This window comes from Lissotriton vulgaris, chromosome 2_1, assembly GCF_964263255.1.
Source record: "Lissotriton vulgaris chromosome 2_1, aLisVul1.2, whole genome shotgun sequence".
Classification (NCBI taxonomy): domain Eukaryota; kingdom Metazoa; phylum Chordata; class Amphibia; order Caudata; family Salamandridae; genus Lissotriton; species Lissotriton vulgaris.
The window spans coordinates 751,496,217-751,521,750 of NC_141687.1; the positions used below are offsets into that span (position 1 = coordinate 751,496,217).

The window sequence follows — 25,534 nt, forward strand, 5'->3', positions numbered from 1 at the left end:
CAATTCCATTGGGGGGCAGTTTCTGCACGGTGGAAGGACATGGAAAAACTGTGCCACACCAGGTACACCAGGTGGTAGGAAAAGGGGGGCCACCCTGCCGCACCAGGAGATGTAAATCAGGCAGAGGCTGTCACCAGGAGGGGAATACTGTACATTAACCCATCACAGGCCCAGCAACAGGGGCCTGTTCCATTGCTACAGTGTGTGATCCAATCCTATGCAGAAAGTCACAGTATTAACAGGTCAGCCCCAGGGCAGCTCCCCACCAGTACACCAAGATAAGCAGAGGAGGATAGAGGGCAGCTGCAACAGTACCACCCGCTGAAATGGCAGGAATAGTGGCCGGCGTGCCAGCAACTCTTCTTTTTGGGTGTGGGCACCAACTTCAGGGCTGGGAGCGGGAGGAGGCAGGTCACCACAAGCATCCATGGGGGCAGCTGGGATAAGCGTAAGCGGCCCAGTCACTCACTGCCACCTCCCCGGGTCCACCGGCAATCCGAGAAAAGGATATGAGCAGCTGCCTACCGTGCTCTAGCAGCCGCGACCGGGAGCAAGTAGGGCAGCTGCCAAATGGAGCTGTTGCGGCCTCACCAGTGCCGCGAAGCCGCCATCGGGCACAGAGCGGGCTCGGAGTCTTCAAGGGAGTGGCAGGATTGTATCCGGGGCCCGGCAGCAGCTGCCCAGACCTCCAAGTAGGCCGTTCTACCGAGCCGCACGAAAGAAAACAGACGGCAGTACCCCGATCAGGCAAGTACGCCTTGTCACGCGGCCCAGGGGCGGATTTTCTTTATTCTTCTTTGTGATTCCATGGGCGCCCCGTTGCCCCACCGGCCTCAGCAGCAGCAGGGGGGACGATGCGGGGTAGATAGGTGGGCAGGACTGAGTTTGATTGAAGTTGGCACACAAAGCTACTCTAAAGCGCGGCCCTCTTGCTGCCAGGCAAGCTCCGACCCCCCAGCTTATTCACTTCTTCCATTATGTCTGCAGGTTCTGTACAAACTTTGTATATCTGTAACACAGGTTCATGTTTCTTTGTCTTTGCCTTTGGCTGCCGACACTTTGCTAATTTTCTAGTCCTATAGTTTTTTACATTTGGCGTTGAGGTGCTCAGAAGCACTCATTGCCATTGCAATATCACTGAAGATTAGAACTCCAAACATAGAGTTGAAGATGGTTTCAACTTAAACTTTATTAAAGAGTAGTCCATGCACAGACCTCCACCAACTGTCGCTCCGTTCACTGTGGCAACATCATACAAAATTCTAACATGAACATTCCATGTAATGATATAGAATTTTAGGTTTAGTGAGAAATATACCACACAATGTTTTTGTGGAATTAAAATTGGGAACATGGACCTTTTTCTATATGCTAGTCATAAAATATGGTTCTATTGCTTTCTCTATTTTAAAGCTACACGATAAGCAATGACGTAGGTAATAAGGAAAATGGCATTAATAATATTGCCATTGCTAAGGCTACATTTTGAACAATTGTTACATTTACTTTGAGGAAACATGACAGTAAGGTCTAAAGGATCTATCTATGGATGATGTCGATGACATTAGTTAATTTCTGGACGAAATATTCTTTCATTTAAGTGGTGGAGAATAAAAGAATTTGATTTACATGAAAAAAGGGTTAGAACGTCAAGTCAAGAAGAAATGACAGTATTGGCCCATGTTGTTATACTTTTTCATCTAGAATAGAAACACTGTTTAGAAAGTGTCTTAGTTTTAGTTCATAGATATTTTTGTAAATTAAAATTTGAGTTTGAATGAATGGAGTGCATCTGCAGTGTACACAATGCTTTTGAAGTTTCATAAAATCTGTGTTAATATGCAAGTTGTACTCCTACAACATAAGATATTATTTTATGTATATATGTGCATTTTACTTTCATTTCGATTAACATCCTTCAAAGATGAAGCATTTAAACTAAATCAATCAGGGGTTTGTAAAGTGCACTACTCACCCGTTAGGGTCGGAAGGCACTGGCAGGGGGATTTGTACAGCTCAGTTGGGGTCACTCGAAGAGCCAGGTCTTGAGGTCTTTCCTGAATTGGTGCAGTGTCGGGCTTCGCCGGAGGTGAAGGGGTAGCTCATTCTATGTCTTTGCCGCAAGTAGGAGAAGGACTTTCCACCTGCTCTGTTCATGTAGAAACATGGGAACGTGGCTAAGGAGAGGTTGGCTGAGCAGAGGCTTCTCTTGGGGGCATGGAAGGAGAGGCAGTTGTTGAGGTATTGTGGCCCGATGTTGTGGAGGGCCTTGTAGGCATTTGTGAGCAGCTTGAAAGTTATTCTTCATTCGACAGTGAGCCAGTGGAGGTTGCGGACGTGCTGGTTGATGTGGTTGTGCCTAGGCATATAGAGGATTAGTTTGGGTGTGGCGTTCTGGACTGTCTGGAGTTTGGGGAGGAGGAAGTTGCCATAGTCCAGTCTGCTGGTGATCAAGGCTTGAGTGACAGTTTTCCTAGAGTCAGAGGGTATCCATTTGAATGTTTTTCGTAGTAAGCGGAGGGTGTAGAGGAATGCACAGAAGACAGCATTGATCTGGCGATTCATAGTGAGCGAAGAGTCCAGTATGATGCCGAGGTTACATGCATGGTCTGTCTGTGTTTTCGAGGGTAGGGGTCCATCAGGTGTCATCTCATGTGGAGGGGTAGAGCAGAGGATGAGGACTTCTGTTTTTTCTGAGTTGAGTTTCAGGTAGCTGTTCTTCATCCAGGTTGCAATGGCTTTCATACCTTCTTGGAATTTGTGCCTAGTGATGTCGAGTTCCTTGGTGAGGGAGAGGATGAGTTGGGTATCAATCAGTCAATCAAACATTTTTAGAGCCCACTACTTACCCATGAGGGTCTCAAGGCACTGGGGGAGGATGGTGCTGCTACTGCTCAAACAACCAGGTCTTGATGCGTCTCCTGAAGGCCAGCAAGTCTTGGGTCTGTCGTAGGCGGATGGGGAGGGTGTTCCAGGTGTTTGCAGCGAGGTGGGAGAATTATCTGCTGCCGGCCGTTGCTCGACTGATGTGGGGGGCGGTGGCGAGGTTAGTGGAGTGAAGCTGGCGGGTTGGGGTGTAAAAGGTGAGCCGTTTGTTGAGGTATGCTGGTGCGGTGTTGTGGAGTGCTTTGTGAGCGTGGATGAGGAGCTTGAAGGTGATCCTCTTGTTGACGGGGAGCCAGTGCAGGTCTTTCAGGTAGGCTGTGATGTGGCTGTGGTGGGGGATGTCAAGGGCGAGGCATGCAGAGGCGTTCTGTTTGCGTTGTTGTTGTTTCTGGAGTTTAGCTGAAGTTCCTGCATAGAGAGCATTGCCGTAGTCAGCATGCTGCTGATGAGGGCCTGTGTGACCTTCTGGTTCCGGTGGGGATCCATCTGTAGATCTTGCGGAGCATGCAGAGGGTGTTGAAGCAGGAGGAGGAGATGACGTTTACTTGCTGGGTCATTGACAACGCAGATTCCAGGATGACTCCCAGGTTGCATGCGTTGTTGGTGGGCGTTTGTGCAGCTCCCAGTGTGGCAGGCAACCATGAGTTGTCCCAGGCGGAGGAGGTGGATCCGATGATGAGAACCTCCATCTTGTCCAAGTTCAGTTTCAGGCGGCTGTTCATCATCCATTCGACAATGGCCTTCATTCCTTTGTGGAGGTTGGATTTGGCGGTGGTGGGGACCTTGGTGAGGGAGAGGATCAGTTGGGTGTTGTCGGCGTATGAGATGATGTTGTGGTCATACGATTAAACGATGTTGGTGAGTGGTGCCATGTAGACGTTGAAGAGTGTCGGGCTGAGGGACGATCCTTGGGGTACGCCGCAGATGATCTTCGTGTCTTTAGAGCGGAATGGCGGGAGGCGGACACTCTGTGTTCAGCCGGTGAGGAAGGAGGTGGTCCAGTCCAGTCCAGTGCTTTGTTGCGGATCCCTGGGTTGTGGAGGCGTGTGCGGAGGGTGTGGTGGCAGATGATGTCGAAGGTGGCCGAGAGGTCTAGGAGGATGCGGGCTGCAGTTTCTCAGTTGTCCAGCATGGCCCTGATGTCGTCGGTGGCGGCGATGAGGGCTGTTTTGGTGCTGTGGTTGCTGTGGAATACAGATTGGGACGGGTCAAGGATGTTGTTCTTTTCGAGGAAGGAGGTCAGTTGCCTGCTGACAACCTTCTCGATGACTTTCGCCTGGAACGGGAGGAAGGAGATGGGCCGTAAGTTCTTGAGGTCCTTGTGGTCTGCCTTGGATAGGACGTTGATCTCACCGTGCTTCCAGCTCTCCGGGAAGGTGGTGGATTTGAAGGAGCTGTTGATGATCTTGCAGAGACCGGGTGTGATGGTGGAGCTTTATTTGTTGAAGATGTGGTGCGGGCAGGGGTCAGATGGTGAGCCGGAGTGGATGGTGTTCATGGTTTTGATGGTGTCCTCGTCGCTGACGTGGGTCCAGGAGAGCAGGGGGTTGGTGTGGCTGGGGGGGCGGTGCGACTGAGGTGACTGTGTCTGTTGAGGGGCCTGGTTGCTGAAGCTGTTGTGGATGTCTGCGATCTTGCGGTGGAAGAAGGTGGCTAGGGAGTCGCAGAGATCTTGTGATGACTTGATGTCATTGGAGTTGGAGCTGGGGTTGGAGAGTTCCCTCACAAAGTGCTCTTTGCTGTTGTGTGCATTGTTGTCAATGTGCTCTTTGAAGGAGGTCCTTTTGGCGGTTCGGGTATCGGGTATCATTGGCATAGGAGACGATGTTGAGCCAAATAGTAAGGCAAACCCTAAAAGCAGAAGAAGAATTTGAGCTCCAGAGCTCCAAGCCATCTTGAGTGGCCATACTTGCATTTTAAAGAGTGACAGGTACAGTTAGATACAAGGTCTTGTTTTAAAAAAAAGGTTTCTGTGAGACTCAGATCCAGTGAAAAAGATCAATTGCAGGATTCTGAGCTGAAAACATATGTCTCCTGCTACCGAAAATCAAGTTTCCATTAGAGACCTTTGGGTTATCATTGTTTACAAGTAAAGCAGAAATCAAGGTTTACTAATACAGATATGGACCATGCTAATGAGGGGCAAGTGCACAAGCACCTCTCTACTGTGTGTTTTGAGAATACATCATGTTACTGTTTGTTAGTTTTGTGCTCTAGACCTCTTTTATTTAAAGAAATAGAATTTAGAAAGATCAATGACAGTTTATGTCAACTATTAGAGAATGGGTTCAAGGCTGCAACCCAAGTGTACTTTCATTTTTGGGACCGCAAATTGCTATTTGACCATGCTAAGTCTGCAGACTAAACGATACCATAGCTACATTTTAAAATCACAAACTTGGTTTCCGCAGAGTCAACAATGTAATCCTATATGTAGAGCTCTGACAAATAACGTTATATTCTACACAGTAGTGTATAGCAGATGCTCTAACTTTTATCTATGCTTTCTTGTCCTCACCCTAAAAAGACTGCTATCCACCAATGTAAACACTAGTGAGGTGCTGTAAACCTTGCTGTCATTTCTGAAATGTATCTCTAAATATACGACCATAAGGATCATTTTGGGTTTGCAGGGATTTATGAATTTACATCTCTGTGTCATTACATAATTGTGCATTGTGAGAAATCGGGTTGTTTGCTGACTGGGTGTGAAGTCTGGTCAAGTCTGGTCAAGCAAAAGCCACCATCCCTTGCAGGGCGAACCTCAAAAAGTTACTACATTAACCTGTACTTAACCCTGGATAGCTTGGCACAAAAAGCAACCAGGCTTAACTTAAAGGTAATGTGTAATGTCTTTATGCAGCATACAAACAGTATTTAAAGTGGAAACACAACACAAGAAAAATCTCAAACCAATTTAGAAAAATAGAATACATTTTAATAAATGATTTGACACCAAAGAGACAAAAATCCAATCAATAGAAACCGGAGTTATGAATTTTGAATGTTTTTGGTGAAAACTACAATTAAAAGTTCAAAGTGTCAACCGCAGACATCTAGTCGCAATAGACTGGAACAAAGTTTAAAGTTAAGGCTGACCACAATGGAGAGCAGTTCGGCTGCAAGAAGTGGATTGAGCCTGGTCAGAGCTTATCTTCCGACATGGAAACATTCTTAAAGAAAATGTTCTGAGAAGGTAAAGTTCACTGTGGCAAAGTGGCAGGAGGTGCCAAAGGAGGAAGCTTCATCATTGGATGGCCAAGGGTTGAGGCTGCGGTGAATATTTCTATGTTCGGACTTAGTCGCCGAAATGAAAGTCGAAAATCTCCAGCAGGACGAGGCAGATAGCACCACAACCAAGGGTCCAGGACTAGGACACCTCTCAGGGGACTTACTCAGGCTGGGTCCAGGTGCGGGTTCAAGATGGTGAGAGTCTTTTATCTCTCTGTGATTCTGAACAGGAGGCCAGTAAAATAGCCCCTGGAGTCACTTCTGGCACCCCTGGGTGCAGGTGAAGATGCAGGACTTAACAGCAGGGCTGGCGTCTGAGGGTTCAGCCTGCATAACAGTCCTTCCAGGTACAGCATCAGTCTGGCAGAATGGACAGCTGCTCACATCAGTAGGAGGTCCTCTGAGAATCCTTTCCCCCGGTCCAGTAGTGAACTGAAGAGTGGGTCTGAAGGTCCTATTTTGATACCCTGCCGCTCTTCTTCTGGAAGGTGGGAGAAGTGTCTGTAAAGGTTCTTTAAAGTGAATGGAATTTCCTGAAACGTCTGCCCTGGCTCCAAGCTGGCTTCAGTAACAATAAAGGGTTGTTAGGCCCTTTGTGTGAAGGCAGAACACAGGCTATTCAGGAGTATGTGGGGCTGTGCTCAGATCTGCCACCCATCCTGCCAGCAGATGGCCCACTGAAGCCCACCAAATACATCTATTGTGTAACTGTGCGGTAGGAAATTCACAAAGTCTAACTGTCAACTACACCCAGTCATGTGACCCAAGGTAAGCTGCAGCTACGAAGGACTGAGGGCAGGAAAATGCCAACTTTCTAAAAGTAAACATTATTTGGGGCATTATATTGCCCCAAACCCAGTCGCACAGCTCAATAGTCCATATTCAACCCAATGCATTTCGGGCTTCGGGTTTAAATAAAAACTGCTTTAGATGAATTATACGTCTGTACGTGTTCTTGATAGAGGTCAGATGGGCACACCTTGAATATGACAAACCTTTGTAAATGTCGCCCCAAATAATGTTTTCTTATATCTATGTGCCACCAGGTGAGCACGCACCTTTGGATGAGTATCGAGGACAAATATGGATGAATTAAGAATTGGCTAGGAGTGCATCCCAACACTGATGATGCATATTATGAACTTTCTAAAAATTTTATTCTCAACATTGTCATGAAAAATCTGACTTTACCATAAAAGAGGATTTATCATTACAATTTTATATATACCAGACATGATGTATCCACCTGCTCCCAATTAGGAATCAAATGCAATAATGTTTCCCCAATATTATCCTACAGCAAGGGTAGGTCTCACAGTAGTGAAAAATTAATTTAGGGTTTTTTCACTACAAAAATATTATAAAGTTAAAAGTACATGTCCAACCTTCTAATAACACAGCACCCCGCCTTTTGGGCTACCTAGGGCCTACCGCAGGGTGAATCATATGCAATAAACTGGGAGTTAAAGCTTGGCAAAAAGGTTTAAATGCTAAGTCGACATGGCAGTTTAAAATTGTATTCAGGCTGCACTGGCTAGCAGTGGGTAGCATTTAATTTACAGGCCCTGGTTATAGGGTATACGACTCTACAAGGGATTTAGAAGTAAATAAAATATGCCAATTAGATATATGCCAGACAAGCCCTGTTTAGGGGAGTTAGCACAAACACTTTAGCACTTGTTAGGAGTGGTACAATACACAGAGTTCTAACGCCAACAAAAACTATTTTGGTAAAAATTGGACGCAAGTTGGCAGAATGTTTGGCGGAAGACCACCCTAAAGCTGGCAGGTCTAACATACATCAAAACCCATTCTGTGATATCATGCCCATGAATAGCCTGAAATGCTATAACTTTACAAATCAAACACACATCTCTCGTGTATTCTACGAAAGCACAGGATAGCCTTCACCAATCAAGGGCCCTGCTAACCTAGAACTCAACATGTCAATAAATACTTATGATAAATATTATTTTGTCTCAGTGATTTCGCTACTTGTAGTTATTTTCTGTTTGAAAACAAGTTTGTGCTGAGTCACAAGTCTACTGTCAAAATCCTATTAATGGTAGGACCCTTTGACAATGCACTGGACAATATTAATGGTTAAGTGCTTCTAAATACTGCATGACCTGTCGCGATATGTGAGTGATGCCACACCCTATTTAACCCCTTGTAAATATATTTGCTATATCAGAGAGCTAATTGAGATTTGACCAAATGGGAAGTGTTAACTGCCAGTGATTATTAATGTGAACCAATATCAATAACACTGATATACAAACTTGATTTACTGCAGTGTTACCTGGTACACTGAAAAATGGTCCTGTCGTCATGACTGCAGAGGACTATGGGTCATATTAGCAACAACTTGCGAAAATGATCGCAAACCGTGCTTAGCGCAATTTTTTTTCCGCCTCCTATCGCTGGATTTTATTGCAGAGATAATGCAGTATTACCAATGTTTATCTCCACAGCGATAAAAAATCCAGCAATAGCGGCAAATCCTATGTTTAACGCGAGATTTCCAGCAATAAAAATCCCATTGCTATGGAAATCTCGCTAATAGGCAGGTGGGGACTTAGCCATAGAATCCACCTCCCATTGACTATTATGGCTAAGTCAGGTTTTACCAGGTGTAAAATCCTGGCACTAATCGGTTTAGCCCGCAACTGCTTTCAGTCACTACCAGTTTGGGCACGCCCACTTTGCATGTCATTAGCGATAAATATCGCTGACATGCAAAAGGGGGCCCCAAACCGGTTGCTATCGCCTGGAAGCTGTCGCTAACTGCTGTTAGCGAAAGCTTGGTAATTAGTCGATAAAAAAATCACCGCTATCGGCAAAAAGTGCTGCTGAAGCGGCGATAAAGCCCCTGCTAATATGCCCCTATATGTTTTCTCTAAGAATGCTTAAATAATTGCATCCACCCTGTCAGCCACAGACCATGAATCCGTGGACCATCCTATTTGTAAATGCCATGTATCAAGCAAATCACTTCAGGCTAATATGAAGTCTTCAACTGATCAAGAATGCAGCTACATGAGGATGATATGAATGTGAAGTAAAAAAAAAAGCATGCGCAATTCAAGCTCTCCTTATAGGCTTAATAAGACAGACCCAATACAAACTACACAGAGCAATATATTTGCGCTTCAGATCCTAGGATAGAGTGCTTCTGAACCAACCAAGTGATTTGCATTCTACATTGGGAGATAGAACATTCAGAAGGATGGAGTCAAAACATACTCCTTGATAGTCCCAGTCATAGTGCTAAGCTATGTACATTGAAGGAATCATTCTTATCTTGTTTTATTACTACTTGTTCCACCAGTTATGGTTAAGGAAATACTTAGGACACTTTCTCATCCCTCTGATGTTTCCAAGTGGTGAGTACAATCAACCACATTCTTCATTCTTAAAATAGATCCTATTGGAGATACTGTAGCATAGAACAGAGTCAACATACTCTGTGCAATTTTAAAACTCTATTTCACCTGAGGATGCAAGATATTGCCAAACACGAATCTATTCATGGAGTCTAATTGATATCTCCTACTAAATCAAGAAAAGACTTGAGTAAGTGCCAATAGCCACCAAACAAAATAAATTAGAAAAACACATGGGGATGAGCTCTTCAACAAAACGAGTTGCTACAAGGTAGCCAGGTTCTTAACATGGTTCTTTGTTTCAATACTCCATTGCAAAGACAACTCAAATATGAACATTTCAGAGAGACATTTACAAGATACCTACAACAAATTCGTTCATGGAGAAAATGGATTTTAAATGTCTTCAGTTTTACCATCCAGAGCTTCAACCCAACTGAAATCAAAACCCAGAAGTTAACATTAAGACTAATCCTGACCATAATCCTATCCTTTATCCTAATTCTTAAAGTTACCATTAATCTAAATCCTATCTATAACCTGACCATCACATTGTGCATTGTAACCATGGTTAACAGGGCAGTTAAGCATACTTGCAACCTTGCCAGTTTGAGGGCTGTAGTTTTGCTAGGAACAGTTGCCCACCACAACGACCTCATCACACAGTTCTCAAAACTTCTCAACCAGACACCCTAGTTGCTACAATTGATTTTTTTTATCAATCTAAGTGATCTGTAAAGTGGTGCAATGTCATTCTTTATTTCTTTATTTCTCCTCTGTTTTTCTTATTATTTGGAATTTATTGTGAATCTACTCAAACATACAAGTGCCTTGTTCTTGATTTAGTAAGGTTTAGAGCTATTCGTTACTTCAAAGGGATTTTCTATACACCTTATTTTAAAATGAAGAAGCCATTTATTGCCTTGATATTTTCTCCTTGTGTGTAGCATGCTGATTCATCTCCTCATTGAAGATGAAGATGAATAAAAGAGTGAATAGCAACAAGAAAGGATCCTTGAAAAGCAAAGCTTGGTTCTGGCTTCTATCATTCAATGTATGATAGTCGTTCTTCTCTACAATTTTGTATTCAATACAGATATCTCACACATTTTTACAAGCTTATGTCCAAACCTGACTCCTGTAACCATTGGGTCATACCCACTTATATCTTACCTTAGGGTGTGATAGTTAGGTGTATCAAAATGTCATAATTATGTATATAAAACCATCCATTAAGATACATTTATTGGATATAGGTATTATGAGGCTTGTGGCAAATAGCCTGGGACCCCGGAAACTATAGAAATATCGTTAAGTTGAGCATGTGGGATTTCTACCTTGATAGCTAGAAGAATGATTGGTTCAGCTGGATTATCGTGGAATCTCTGATGTTTGTCCATATAAGGTAGATGGTAGGAATGTTTGTTGGTTTTATTGCTACGTATTTGAAACCAGTGAGACTTACTTTGAATACTTTCATACAGTACTTAGAGGGAGATTTACATTTTTTTCACATTGCACTCTGCAGCAGCCGCAAATGGTGCGCTGTGCTGTGTGAAGAGAGAGGAGGAGAGCACCCAATTTACTGAAATTTGGCACTCTCCTCCTCTCTCCCTTGAGCCGGCACTGAAATCAGCTGTCGTATGCCACGGAGACACCTTTGCGCCAGGGTGCAAGGGTGTTTCCGTGAGTGTAGTATAGGTTTTGATTTGGAAGGGTAGCCTTCCAGTACAAAATACTATGCTGAGACTCACTTTGAACCTTTTTCCTCTTTGCATACGTGCTGTACAGTGCAGCACACATGCAAAGTCGGAAAAGGAAGGAGAAATAAAAGCTTTTCTCCTTCCTTGCGCCTACTTTGAAACGGCGCAGTTTTCTCATGCTAAACTCTGTTTAGTTTGTTTAGTAAATTGGTTTTAGTGTGAGAAACATTGGGTGGTTGCATGGGAACGCCCATGCTCCACACATGGTACGCCCCCTAAGCGCTAAGTAATGCAAACGCTATGCGCTGCTTTGTATTACTTTCCCGTTATTTCCAGCACTAAACAAGTTTAGCACAGTAAAGTATATTGAGAAATAATGATTTTGCGCCGATTTGCATCACTTTTGTGGCAAAAATTTTTTGTAAAATCTTAGTAAATCTCCCCCTATAATTGTTAAAGAATGAGCGCTGATGCCCAAAGCTCTGCTCAGAAGGCCGTTGCCAGCGCTATTAAATGTCAGCGCTGAGTGCATAGTCTTAAATCCATCTTTAATCTACTGCTGGGCATAATTTTGTCCGTTTATTTCTTTTTCAGGTTTCTACTTGCTCATTTTGTCACGTTTTTCCATTTTTCTCTTTCTCCTCCTTTCCCGTGAGTATGTTGTTCGCTCACTTGCTCTCGGTCAGTGTTTGATAAGGAAAAATAAGTGCCAGTCCCCAACAAAGACGGCCTATGGTCCCCCATCGGCAACCACCGCACCAAATAAGCACTAGACGCCTAAATAAAAATGTTGGCGTGTTATGGGTCAAAATAAAATAGATTAGAATGTCAATTACTGAATATAAAATTATTGAAAAGCAAAACGGATTATTTTGGGGGATACTTGAATATTTAGATGAAAAATAAGACAAATTACAGCACGATGAAATATATAAAACGTGTTTGGATAGCAAAATATTTTTGAGGTGAAAAAATAAGAAGAACATATATTGAAATAGAACTAAAATTGAAATCAAAATACTTTTCTGTTAAACAATTAATTAGAATGCTGATGAAATCAGCTCAGTGGTTAAAACAGGTTTTATTTTGGGAGAGAAAAGTGACAGTCTGAGAGACAGGAAGCTAGTTCAAAGGCTACTGAAATATGAGATCGTCCTTTGAGTTGTCTTTGCATAAAACTCTGAATAAACTCAGTCTTATAAATAGGAATTTTCTGTGGCTTGCACAGTGATAGATGCTGCTTTAAGACAGCTTGAGAATAGCTCAATGAACTTTGTATATTCATGAATAAGTACAGAAAATGAGGCAATGATTTATCTCCATCTTTTAGAACTTGCTTAAATATTTACTAATTAGAGCAACTCTCAGGGGCAGATTTACAAGCTACTTGCGCAACTTTTGCGTCACTTTCCCCATGTTAAAAGTGACGCAAAAGTGGAGCAAGGGGCCTATAAATCTGCCACTCAGTGAGTTCTAGGCATGCAGATAACTTCAGAAGTTGAAAACCAGCTCATATATAAACTCTTCTACATAAGCCACAGTTACTTTTCATTTCTGGTATGGATCTAGCGTGGTTCAGAGTCTTGCCCTTCGACTAGCTGTTTTATAACCTGACCTCATTTAACATGTTCAGTTGCGTGTACTCTGACATGTTTTTCAGTACCTTGCCCGAATGCACATATGTGCACAGGATTTTGAAATGGTCTCTTCTTTTCTCCACTGGAAGCCCGTGTGATCCAATGGGCGCGTTCCATTCAATGGCCTTTGTTTTGCTTCCACCTTGAGCCTGATTAGGTACAAGGCAATTCTGGTATTTGTTTTTCCAGAATCCCTCTGTACATAGAGTTACATTACTCAATGATCTTGGAAGCTCTAGTATGTGGATAGTCTGTTGTGCGGGTGGTGTAGAAGGAGGATATTTAGTAGTGTGCGTAATTCAAAGCACGCTCTCTTCACAACAGTGTTTACCTTTAGCATAAATAAGCGCTTGGGATGTAAAATAACTCCAGGTTCCTAACATTATCATTCAGATGGTGCAATGTGCTGTTACAGGCCAGCCACTGAGGTTGTGACTCTGGCTGGCTCGCCATCAGTAAACCCTGAGATTAGGACATGTTCAGATAAAGGACGGTTCCTTCTGTACATTTTCAGACTTAGTTTAGGCAGTTCGAGATATTGGAATTGTTCCCATGTAATGCTTCGTTAAGATACTGGATCTATATATTTTAGCTCCATTTGGAACAGTAGTTTGTGTTGTTAGATTCACAGAGCTAGTTAGCAATAGTAAATGTATTTATCTTTTTTGAGTATTTTATCAATGTGCTACTATGCCACCTTAGAGCTTAAAGCAGACACAGAATCGGTGGGAGTGCCGGTCAGACTGTTCTGCAATTGGTAAGGCATAGTACGGTGGGTAATAGTAAGGCTGAGATTTGACCGTATGTGTGTCAGTGTTGCTTCTACCCTGCTTTTTACTTGCTCCTGAGATTCGGGCCAGCCTTAATTTTTCCTTTCACTTTTGTTTGCTTTTTTGGTTCCTGTTGCTGCTTGATCTCCCTGACTTTTCTGGAGTCCTGTTTTTTTTGCTATTGAACTTTGAAATTTCGGGAGGGTCTTCATTTAACTTTTTGCCTTTAGACCTCCTGTTTTGCTGACCCCTTTCTTTGGCTTTTATGAATCTTCACACTTTACCACTGCTAGCCAGTACTAAAGTGCTTGTGGTGCATGGTAGAAATTACCTATATCCTAATGGTATATTTAAGTTACTTGTAATTCCCTAGTAAGGTGGCACTACCTATGCCCAGGGCCTGTAAATTAAATGCTACTAGTGGGCCTGCAGCACTGACTGTGACAGCCATTTAAGGAGTACTTTAAACAAGTCTCCGGCCTGCCATTGCAGCCTGTGTGTGAAGTTTTAAACTGCATGTTCGACCTCGTAAAAAAAGCATTTTGCCAGGCCCAAATCTTAATTTTTAATACATATAAGTCACAGCTAAGCTAGGCCCTGGACAGCCCAGAGGGCAGGATGCAACATATTTAAAAAGTAGGACATGCACTTTAAAATTTTACATATCTTAGTAGTGAAAATCTCTTACATTTGTTTTTCACTACTGCTAGACTTACCTCTTCTATAGGATAACATTAGAGTTACATCATTACATTTAATATGCTTTAAGTTCCAAATGGGAAAAGGTAACCAGTCCATGTTGGTGTCTTTGGAGTTGTAAAGAAAATCCTAACTTATGGTAAAGTCATATTTTAAATTATAATGTTGAAAATGCCACTTTTAGAAAGTTGGTATTTTTCTGCCTTGGGCATTTGGTTCCTGAAGCGTGTCTCTGGGTCACATGATTGGGTTTAGTTGACAGCTGGTCTTTGTGTATTCCTCCTAGACAGCCACAAATAATGGGGAGATTAAGTCTGTCTGGATGGGTCATCACATGCACGATGGTTTGGTGGAGCTTGGCAAACCCCTACTTACACTTGAATAGGCTATATTCTTCCTCCACACAAAGGTCTGCATACCCCCTGTAGTTAGTCTGGAGTCAGAGCCAGGTAGGCAGGGTGCTTGTGCACTTCAAAGGTCTGCCTCTAGAAGCTTCTCCCCACTTCAAAGGGACAACTGGGTTTTAAATACTGGACCTCAGACACCAACTCTTCAATATACTCCTGACCTGTGGATACTCTGCCGGGAAGAATTACTTCTGTGCTGCTGAAAGCACTGCAACTCTGCTACACTGCTGCTCAGAAGTCTGATGCCCTGCTGTACTGCCTTTCTGACCTCCTGCCTAGGTTAGAAGGACCGGATCTGCACCTTTTGAACCCAGAACCCCAGAGTGACTCCAGGGGCTAGTTGGCTGGCCTTCTGATCTGAATCTGAAGCCCCAGGGACACAACAGGCTTCCAACAACCTTGCACCTGGATTCTGCCATCTGTGAATCTGCCCAGCCAAATGGTGCCACCCAAGTCCTGGACCCTTAGAAGTGGGCTTAAAGTACTCTACCAACCTCTGTGGATCCAGAAAAACTGATGCATCTCCTCTGTTGCACTGCACAGCAGAACCGACACATTGTCGCTGCTGCATGGATTAGACCTGTCGCAAAGGCCTGCATCATCGCCGAAACCCTCAACATCTGTGGAACTGCCTCTGCATGATGCATTCTCAGCATAGGCCCTCGCATCCCTCGTCAACAGCAGCCTCGATGAAGACGGAGGACTCCGCATCACAGCCTCGTAGCTCCTCAGAACAGACACCTCGCCCTAATTGCACAACGCATCCTCGACCCTCGTAGATAGGATCCTTAAGGACAAGGCAGGAACTTGCATCACAGCCTGAGAGCATCTCGGAATCTACGTTTCACTTCGGCTGCGCAATGCATCTTCAACGCGGATCCTGGCTACGCTCCACAAATCAGGACTTAAGCTACTATCCACAGCTTGCGCTTTGTGATTTTTGGTGCTATTTTCACTAAAATCTTTAAAACTGCATATCTCCTGTTCTACAGACTAGACTTGTGTCATTTTGGTCTTATTTTATTTACTGAATTCAGATCTATTTTTCTAGCTTGGGGTGGGACCCTTTTTGTGTGGTGATGCCACTCTATTACTGTTTGAAGTGTTACACAAATAATTTACACATTTCCTCAAAGTTAAGCCTGACTGCTCTGTGCCAAGCTACAAGAGGGTTGAGCACAGGTAAATTTAGGGTCAGCTTGTGCCTCACCCAGACAAGGTTTGTGGTTGCTACCTAATCCCCGCTCACAATCCAGTCAATTAACAGCCTAGTTTCCTACATTTGCCTTCTGAGATACTGAGTTATTCTTCTGTTTTCTTTTACTAACCTCCTTTGAACCTATTCTCAACCTGGATTTTGCATAGTTACTGAAGGTAGCAGACCTACTTTCCATTAGAAGACATATCTACCTGCGTCAACCATGAAACCAGCCCTTACCCAAGTCTACTAATCATATACAATGTCAGATGGGTGTTATAGAATAGTAGTTGCTTAGGTTATCATAAATCAACATACTTCACTCTATGCAGAATATGTTGCAGCGTGAATTATTTGTTCATGACATTTTATGACAATGTTGAGACAAATAAAAAATACTTTTTTAAATACAAGTTGGTAGTTAGATCATTGTTTAAAGATGTAACCAGCTGCATCACAGTCATACACATTAATATGCCATGCACTGTAAATATGTTTTGTTCTTGATGTTTTACGACAGGCCCAACATTAATATATTGAAACATTAGAAACAGCACTGGAAATCCAGTTCGAAAAACTGCACACATAGTTGACAACAGACAACTACAGATTTTTATGTTTATATAACACTTTCTTCTTCATATCTAGTCTTGAAACGTTTGCCTCACATCAGAATGTATGCATTCGCAATAATATCTTTACTACTTGACACATTCACTCTTATTTGAATTAATAAAGTACCTCATTGGAGCAAGAATTATTTTGTTCAGAAGACTATAATGCAGTTTCTTGGCGACCCTCAGACCTGTCCATTCGACTGCTATCGATGTGATGAGACACATTATAATCCCCAGGCAGCAAAGAATACTGAACACCATGGAATATGGAGCATGGTTAAATCTGCAATCCTAAACAGAAAATACATCAAAAACTATTAAACTTTTGATAACTAATTAAATTCGAATATGTTGTGGGCAAAACATTGTTCACATAATTTAGTATATGGAATAAAATAAGAAATGGTTTGGAGAAAGAGAGCAGTAACCACTGAGTAAGTTCAATAACGCTTAGTAATATCCCTATGACGCATGAAACTATGTAAAAAAGTGGATAATGCATCAATTACCATTCTTCGTACAGAAGACATAAGAACAACGTTAATTCTGTAGGTGACATAAAAGGGTTTGCACAGATAAAACACTAGGGGGCATATTAACAGGTGGATATCACCACCAGAACGTCACTTTTTGTGACGTTCTGATGGCGATATCCCCTTCTCCGATGTTAAGTCACTTAATGTGGCTTAACACCGCCTTGTAAATGAGGCCCCTTTTTATGCTTCATTTAGCATGAAAAGGGCATGCAATGGATGTTGCAGTGGGCATTCCACCCCAGCACCCATGACTTTTTGATGCTGACCTATATTTACAAGGCTGGGGCAGTGCCAAAAACTAAGGGGCTGATTACGATTGCCGAAGGACCACCAACGCCAGGCATGCGGTGGCAGTCATTCCACCATCCAACCACAGTTTTTTCCCCGCCACATTACAATGGCAGGGGGAATCACTTTCGGATCGTGGCGGACACAAAGACCGTCTTCCACGCAACTGCCACAAGCAATCGGACCAATTGCCTGGCAGAGCGGTCAGCATCCATAAAATGGTGGCGGTGCCTAGCAGGTATTGTCCGCCAAACTACGATGTGGTCTCCAGCCAGCCTTTCGTTGGAGGTTCAACCGTCATTGAAAGGCTGTTGGAGATTGGTTTGGGGGGTCCGTTGCAGGCCCTCCTTGTGTCTCGGGTGGTGTGAGTGCATTGGAGGGAACCATTTCTCTGCACCAAGTGGCAGGCACCGTGTGGTGCCTGCCACGTAGTGCATTGAAATGCACAACATGCTATTTTAACATTGCGGCGGGTGATGCTGTCAGCAGCACCAGCCGCAATGTTAAAATGCAAGATCAATGGTGGCGGTCACATTCTAGTCGGGTGTGCTGGAGCGCCGCATGTATTGTGGACGGTCCTAGTCACCACCATTATGGGGGACGGACTCCAGTCCTTCCGCCATCATGATCGGCCCCTAAGACCAGGAATTTCAAGATTGTTTATGTGCAGGAAGCTGTCCCTTCCTGTACATAAACAATTGCCCCTGCAGCGCAGGCACCCTTGCAACTTGGCACAAAGGGGCCTGCGCTGGCGCTAGGCAGCTTTATTAATGTAAACACTAGGGGAAACACAGGGGAGGTACTGTATTTTTGTAAATACAGCGCATCCCTGCATTTGTAAAATGTCATGTGTGGCGTTACCAGTTTTGGCGTAACACTGCACTACAACATTTTGTTGTAAATATCCCCCTAGATGTGACTGAATTAGGACATGACCATTTACTATATGTTTGCAGGTTTGTTGGTGCTTAATTTTGTATTGTTTTCATGTTCAGTTATATGTTTAAAGACTTGCAGTCAATTATTGGAGCCCATTTAGCGTGGGGACACACTGGCTAGTGTAACCAGGCGCTGTATAAGCTCAGGATTATTATTTCTCTAACATGAATTCTTAAAATAGGGGAGTGAAGACACTCTGTTCCAGTATGCTAAAGATCTATTGCCATTATGATTAACCTAATCCCACCCTAGCCCTTTTGTAATAAAGACCAGAGCCATTGTGTTCAGTTGAGGGAAAAGGTGTATACTTACATTGATAGACTGTAGTAACAGAGTACTAGTTGGTACACAAGAGCTGAGCCTCAGTCCCCAATATAATTTAGAGGTTTGTGTTCTGTCGTGTGCTGGAATTGACAAGTCAGGCCATTGCCTTGCTTGGTGTCCTTTCATTGTAATGAGAATTTTACACCAGTGCTTGGTCATGGTTCATGTTCATTATAGTTTGCCATTTGTGCTTCTGCTCCACAAATAATATCACTGTACATATACGGGGCACATTTACAATTGTTTAGTGCAATGGGACACAGCAAGGGAACTTTGCCATCTCTGCGTCAGTCATGAAGAATTGCTAGGATACATCTTATACAAGTAGACTTTACGGCTCAATGATTGGCGCTTCTGGATCTACAAATTGTTTTATCAATTTGGAGTCATAACATTTTGACATTTGATAATTTGCTGTCGGCAAGTTAACCTTCTCACCACCACAGCGAGGTTCATGTATGGACATAGCAGACAAAATGTCTGGCCTAGAGACCCTTATTCCTTTAAATTAATCTGATGTTTTTTTTTTTGTTTTGTTTATTGATTGATTATTTAAAATCTTTACAAAGAATGAATGCACAGTATAAACATTTCAATTACGATAATACGGTAAAAAAATTGATTTAAAAAAGAAACAATAAGCTTTTAAAATAGTACACGTGGATTATAGAGCTGTTTTGAATAGGTAAATTCATATGTTTAAAATTGGGAAAGAAATATATAATCAGTATGGCAATTAATATTATAAAAATTCTAGTTTTTTCCACACAAGTATTACAAATTTTGATAATGCAGAATTAATAAGTATTTCATCTGGGCAAAGACACTGGATCAGTGCTTGTCTGCAAGTCCTTATTGTTCTTCATTTTTTAGTTCTGGACAGAGGCACAATAGATATTGTTGAGGGCTCTTCTTTTTATAACCATTTATTATGGACCAAGCATGCTTCCTTTTAACCAAGGACTCTTTGTCACTAATCAGCGATAGGAGATCGATGTTTTATTCACAATTTTTTAAAAAGATTCCTGGGGTATAGTAGTAGTCCAAATCCCCTTAAGCCCAAATTCATCCAAAGCTTTATCAAGATATTTCCAAGCGGATGATTTGTTATTGCCCTCTATTTCTTTCCATAAAAGCTGCGAAATTAAGTTCTCCTTATCATTTTTTACTCTGTTCCATACTTTAATTATGGTACCCATTCGAGCATATAGTTGATTGTTCAAGCCGAACTCCTGTCTAATTTGGGATTGTGAAGCATTTTTAGGTAAACAAAAAAGCAATCGAAAAGTTTTTGAGATTTCTTTGTTTATTGCTGTTGCATCTTTTCCGTTTAACGCCTCACTACCGTAGGTTAGGGAAGGTAACAATTTTGCAGATATGCCTTTGAGTAGAGGTTGGTAAGTTAAATTACTGGTTGACTTTTTTATAATCCCCAATGCACCTGTTAGGGAGTTCACTTTCCTTGCAATATCCAATTTCTGAGGTTTAAAGTTACGATTATCATCAAAAACCACTCCCAGGTATCTATAGGTTTTAATTTGCTCCAAATTTTCCTTTCCTATGAACCATTTTGTGACGTACTTAGTTCTTAATTTTTTTGAGACAACCATAACTTTGGATTTTGATTCATTTATTACCATTTTGTTTTCAATAGCGTACTCCTGTATGCATGTCATTAATCTTTGCAAACCTACCTTTGTTTTTGTAATTTTCTGGAAGCGCCCAATCTCCTTTTTAAAATATCGGGGATATTAAAGAACCTCTCCAGCTTTCCGGTATCTCCCCTTTACTAACTACTTCTTTAAAGACCTTTACAAGAAGTTCTGCCCATGTATCCCATTCGGACCTGGTGCTCCATTTTTCTGTTTCTTTATTAGCTTAACAATCTGTTCTTATGTTATTTCTAGGACCAGTCCTTGCTTTGTCATTGCAATTTCCTTCCACAAGCTATGATCTTTGGTTCCGTGTGTTGTTGAATGTGCATTAAGGTGATGACTCAGAAAATTCACCCATTCTGTTTCAGTCAACACTGATGAGACTACCGCTTTATCCGGCCTTGTTAGGCTATTAATCATCTTCCAGAAGTCCCTTGAGTTTCCTTGGTTACTAGCATAAAATATCCGAGTCTAAAGAATGTTATTAGCTTCAGTTTTTTCATTCCAAATTATTTTCTTTAAATTTTTATTTACCTCTTTTAGGGCGATTTTAGTTTCTTCTTTATTTGGGAAATTAGTCAGCTCTTTCCTCAATCTATTTCTAGTTCATTTCAATTTCTGTACTGCATATGAGAAATTAATATGGGGTACCCTTTTCAATGCTCGAGTCACATGGCTATCTCTTGGGTTATAGATTACCTTTACAGGTAGGCAATCGGGAAGTGAAACTGGCCAATTGCTCAATTGTTGATGCAAATGGTGCCACTTCACTGCATTCCCTGGCCCGTTTTAGTGCCAGATCGCTTGTTAATCAGTTGTTTTGTGACTCTGTTTCCCAAATTAATTTTTTATGATTAATGGTTCCAATTTGACCTTCAGTTGTTAGATAGATTTGATGATTTTTAATTGTGAATGATGTGGTGATGATTTGCTGACTGTGATCACTCTCCAGGACCTTCTTTAGATGGTATGTTGTGATAGTGTTAGACCAGGCATCCTAGGCATGTTTTTCCTTGTCTTTTTGCCTCAACCTCCTGTATTTGTTTACTGTAATTGCTGGACCTTGTTTTTGCTGGTTTATTCTGGGCACTTTCCACTGCTGATCAGGGCTTAAGTGCACGTGCTCCAGGTGTAAATTGTGATTATGATTGGTTTATCTGATTTACTGGTAAGTCTCTAGTAAAGTGCCCTGTGTGTGCCCAAAGCCTGTAAAATCAAAAGCTACTAGTAGGCCTGCAGCTCTGGTTGTGCCAACCACATGAGTAGCTCTGTAAACTTGTCTTAGGCCTGCCCTTGCAGTGTTAGTGAGTGCAGTTTTCAACTGCCATGTTGACCTGGCAAGTGCAACCAATTTCCAGGGCCCTACCGTCCCTTTTACTACATGTAAGGCACCATGAAGGTAGGCCCAAGAGACCTCTATAGGCAGGGTGCAGTGTATGTGGAAGGCGGGACATGTACTGGTGTCCTTACATGTCCTGATAGTGAAATACTGCTGATTTTGTTTTTTACTATTGCAAGGACTAGCTCTCCCGTAGGCTGTAACAGGAGCTGCCTTGTGACATAGTACAAGTGTAACTTTCAAAAGGTGGCTTTTATATTATGTGTTTGAAAAATCCACTTTTAGAAAGTAGGCATTTTCTTGTTTAACCATCCTGTGCCTCTGCCTCCCTGTGGAATTAACGTCTGGTTTAGACTCACAGGGCTCTGTTTGTGCATTCACTCTAGACAGTCACACAAAGGGAGTGAGGCTGATGGGCCCTTTCTGAGCTACAGCGGTGAGAGGAACTGTTACCTGCACCTGAACAGGCTGGGCCTAGCCTCTCACAATGCTGTCTCCACCCCCGGAGTGTGTCTGGAGCCAAGGCCAGGCAGGACACAAACTTGTGTACTACAAAGACACTCCTTTGAAGAATGCCTACGTAAAAGGCCAAAAGGGGTATAAGTATTGGACTTAAAATGCCAGACATTTAGAACCCTCTGGTATCAAGAAGAGCCTCTGCGAAGGAGAAGAGCTTAACAACTGTGAGGAGGAGTACGGCCCAGTGTGCATGTTGCTTTGCTGGGTTGGCCCACTGTTGCTGCTTTTGCTTTGGAGAGGAAGAGGACTGAACATTGCTTTGTATACGACTTGTGAAGTTTCTCCAAGGGCTTGTGTGTTATTGCCTCCTGTTGGAAGTCTTAGGGCCATCAAAGACTTCATCTAGGACTCCACTGCTGACAGTTCTGACCTGCGTTGTGGTGCAAAATCCAGCTCCAGGCCCTTGGAAGGTGTTCCTGCTGCAAAGACCTCCTTGAAAACATAAAAATTGATGCATCGCCCCTCCAGCACCTGTTTTTACGATGCTGCACCACCATGTAGGGGAAAGTTCTATGCACTGCCACAGTGCGGCCGAAGAAATCAATGCAGTGCCTGTCAGCAACCAAAGAAACTGCCACAGCCTGAGTTCAGGGCACACTGTCTCTGAAGTTCGAGACCCCCACACTAACTCTGATGCAGGCCCTGCTGTGCAGATGAAAGAATCGATGCGTTGGGGGACCGTGCCTGAAGAAATCGCGACATCGCCTGTTTTGCCATCGCCACATTGACAGTCAGTGTGTCCAGATTTCCACGCATCACACCAGTGCGCCAAGTTTTTTACTGATGCAGCAATCGTAGACCAGAACCATCTCGGAATCGATGCATCACTTCTCCCTTACAGTCTGGGTTCAAAACAAAACTTCTGTGTGCAGCAGAACTGGCTCATTGCCTCACTGTTGACTCAGGAACCGACATCCTTATGATTTCCGACTCTCCCCTCCTCTGCGGCTATTTTGCTTGTGGATTTTGATGCATTTAAGATACTTTGTGTAAAGTCACTGAATCCATGGAGTTCTATGGACAGACTTGCTTAAAACCTTTCAAAAGTCATATTTTGTGTTCTCTATGTTCGATATTCGTCGTTGTGGTCATTTAGATACAGATTGTATTCCCCTAAAGTGGTGTGGCGTCAATTTGTAGTGTTTTCACTGTGTTTCTGTGTGTGCTAAGTACAAATACTTTGCACATTGTCTTTAAGATGACAGAGACCCGGTTGAACAACTCCTCTGCACCCGACATCGCCATAGCCATCCCAGACGGCTACAAGATCACCCGCAGAGACCGCACCAATGGAGTCGGAGGAGGAATCGCCATCGTCCACAAGAACAGCATCAGGGTCTTGACTAGCACCGCCGACCCGCTCAGCACCGCCGAACGCATGCATTTCCAGATCCACACAGACCCCAACTCCACCCTCAGAGGCACCCTCGTCTACCGACCCCCAGACCACACCACAAGTTCAGCGACTCCATAGCCGACTTCATCAGCACGCACGCCCTGACCTCCACCGACTACATCCTCCTCGGAGACCTGAACTTTCACCTTGAGAACAACAACGACAACAACTCCACAACCCTGATCGATAACCTCGCCTACCTCGGACTGAGACAACTCGTCACAATGCCCATCCACTCCGCCGGCCACACGCTCGACCCCCTCTTCTCCTCAAGCCCACACGTCTCCGTCAGCCACACCACCGAACTCCTCTGGACCAAGCACCGCTGCATCCACTTCACCTTCCAGAAACCCACCACACACCACCGCACCCAACAGATCCCCCGCCGCGGCTGAAGCAAAATCACAGAAGACCAACTACATGCAAACCTTGCTTCCAGCCCACCCACCGAACCCTCCAACACCGACGTCGCTGCCCACAACCTCAGACGCTGGATCGAGGACTGCGCCAACACCCTCGCCCCGCTGAAAAACCCCCCTCCACAAAGACACCAACAAGAGGGCCAGCTGGTTCACCCCAGAACTCCTAGATTGCAAGCAAGCCTGCCGGAAACTAGAGAAGAAATGGCACAGTGAGCAAACTCCTGACAGCCACGCAGCATACAAGGACGCCGTCCGCAACCACCACCACCTCATCAGGGCTGCCAAGAAGACCTCCTTCAAAGACCACCTCGACAATAATGCACACTACAGCAAGGAGCTCTTCAACATTGTGAAGGAACTCCCCAACCCCAGCTCCAACACCAACAACATCCCGCCATCGCAAGCCCTGTGCGACTCCCTCGCCACCTTCTTCCACCGCAAGATAGCAGACATCAACGACAGCTTCAACACCCAAACAGTCCCAACAGAGAGCAACACAACAGACCCTCCGCACACCATCGACCACATCCCCTTGCTGGCCAGGACCAGCGTGAGCATCGATGACACCATCAAGACCATGAGCACAATCCACTCCGGCTCACCGTCAAACCCATTCCCGCACCACGTCTTCAACAAAGCAAGCAGCTCCATCGCACCCCACCTACGCAATGTCATCAAACTCTCCCTTGAGACTGCAACCTTCCCAAAGAGCTGGAAACACGCAGAGATCAACGCCCTACTCAAAAAACGCAAGGCAGACCCAAGAGACTTCAAGAACTTCTGACCCATCTCTCTGCTCCCCTTCCCGGCCAAGGTCATCAAGAAAATCATTAACAGGCAGCTAACCCGATACCTCAAAGAGAACAGAATCCTGGACCCATTGACAGTAAGGGTTCTGCAGCAACCACAGCACCAAGACCGCCCTCATCACCGCCACCGTTGACATCAGGACCCTGCTAGACAACGGGCAGACTGCAGCACTCATCCTCCTAGAGCTCTCTGCTGCCTTCGATATCATGCGCCACCGCACACTACGCGCACGCCTCCACGCCGCAGGGATCCGAGACAAGGCTCTGGAATGGACCACCTCCTTCCTCTCTGGCAGAACCCAGAGTGTCTGCCTCCCCCCGTTCCATTCCGAAGCCTCCGAGATCATCTGCGGCGTAGCTCAAGGATCCTACCTCAGCCCGACACTGTTCAACATTTACATGGCCCCCGCGCACATGTCGCCCGACAGCACCACCTCAACATAATCTCCTACGCTGACGACACTCAACTGATCCTCTCCCTCACCAAGGACCCCATCACCGCCAAAGCAAACCTCCATGAAGGAGTGAAGGCCGTTGCCAACTGGATGAAGATCAGCCGTCTGAAGCTGAACTTGGACAAGACGCAGGTCCTCATCCTCGGCTCCAACCCGTCAACCTGGGACGACTCCTGGTGGCCAACGGCACTGGGGGCAGCCCCGACCCCCGCTGACTACGCACGCAACCTGGGAATCATCCTCGACTCAATGCTCTCAATGACCAAGAAAGTCAACACTGTCTCCTCCTCCTGCTTCAACACTCTCTGCATGCTCCAC

The 25,534-nt window shown here is 44.0% G+C and overlaps 1 protein-coding gene across 1 annotated transcript in view; it reads right to left on the reverse strand.

The window, feature by feature from the left end:
- The window catches only part of ABCC8 (ATP binding cassette subfamily C member 8), a 1,237,886-nt gene that overhangs the window by 313,604 nt on the left and 898,748 nt on the right, over positions 1 to 25,534 (reverse strand). Inside the window, exon 26 of the mRNA XM_086954145.1 lies at positions 16,659 to 16,825. Coding sequence (XP_086810271.1) covers positions 16,659 to 16,825 — 167 coding nt within the window. The remainder of the gene's footprint in view (positions 1 to 16,658; positions 16,826 to 25,534) is intronic.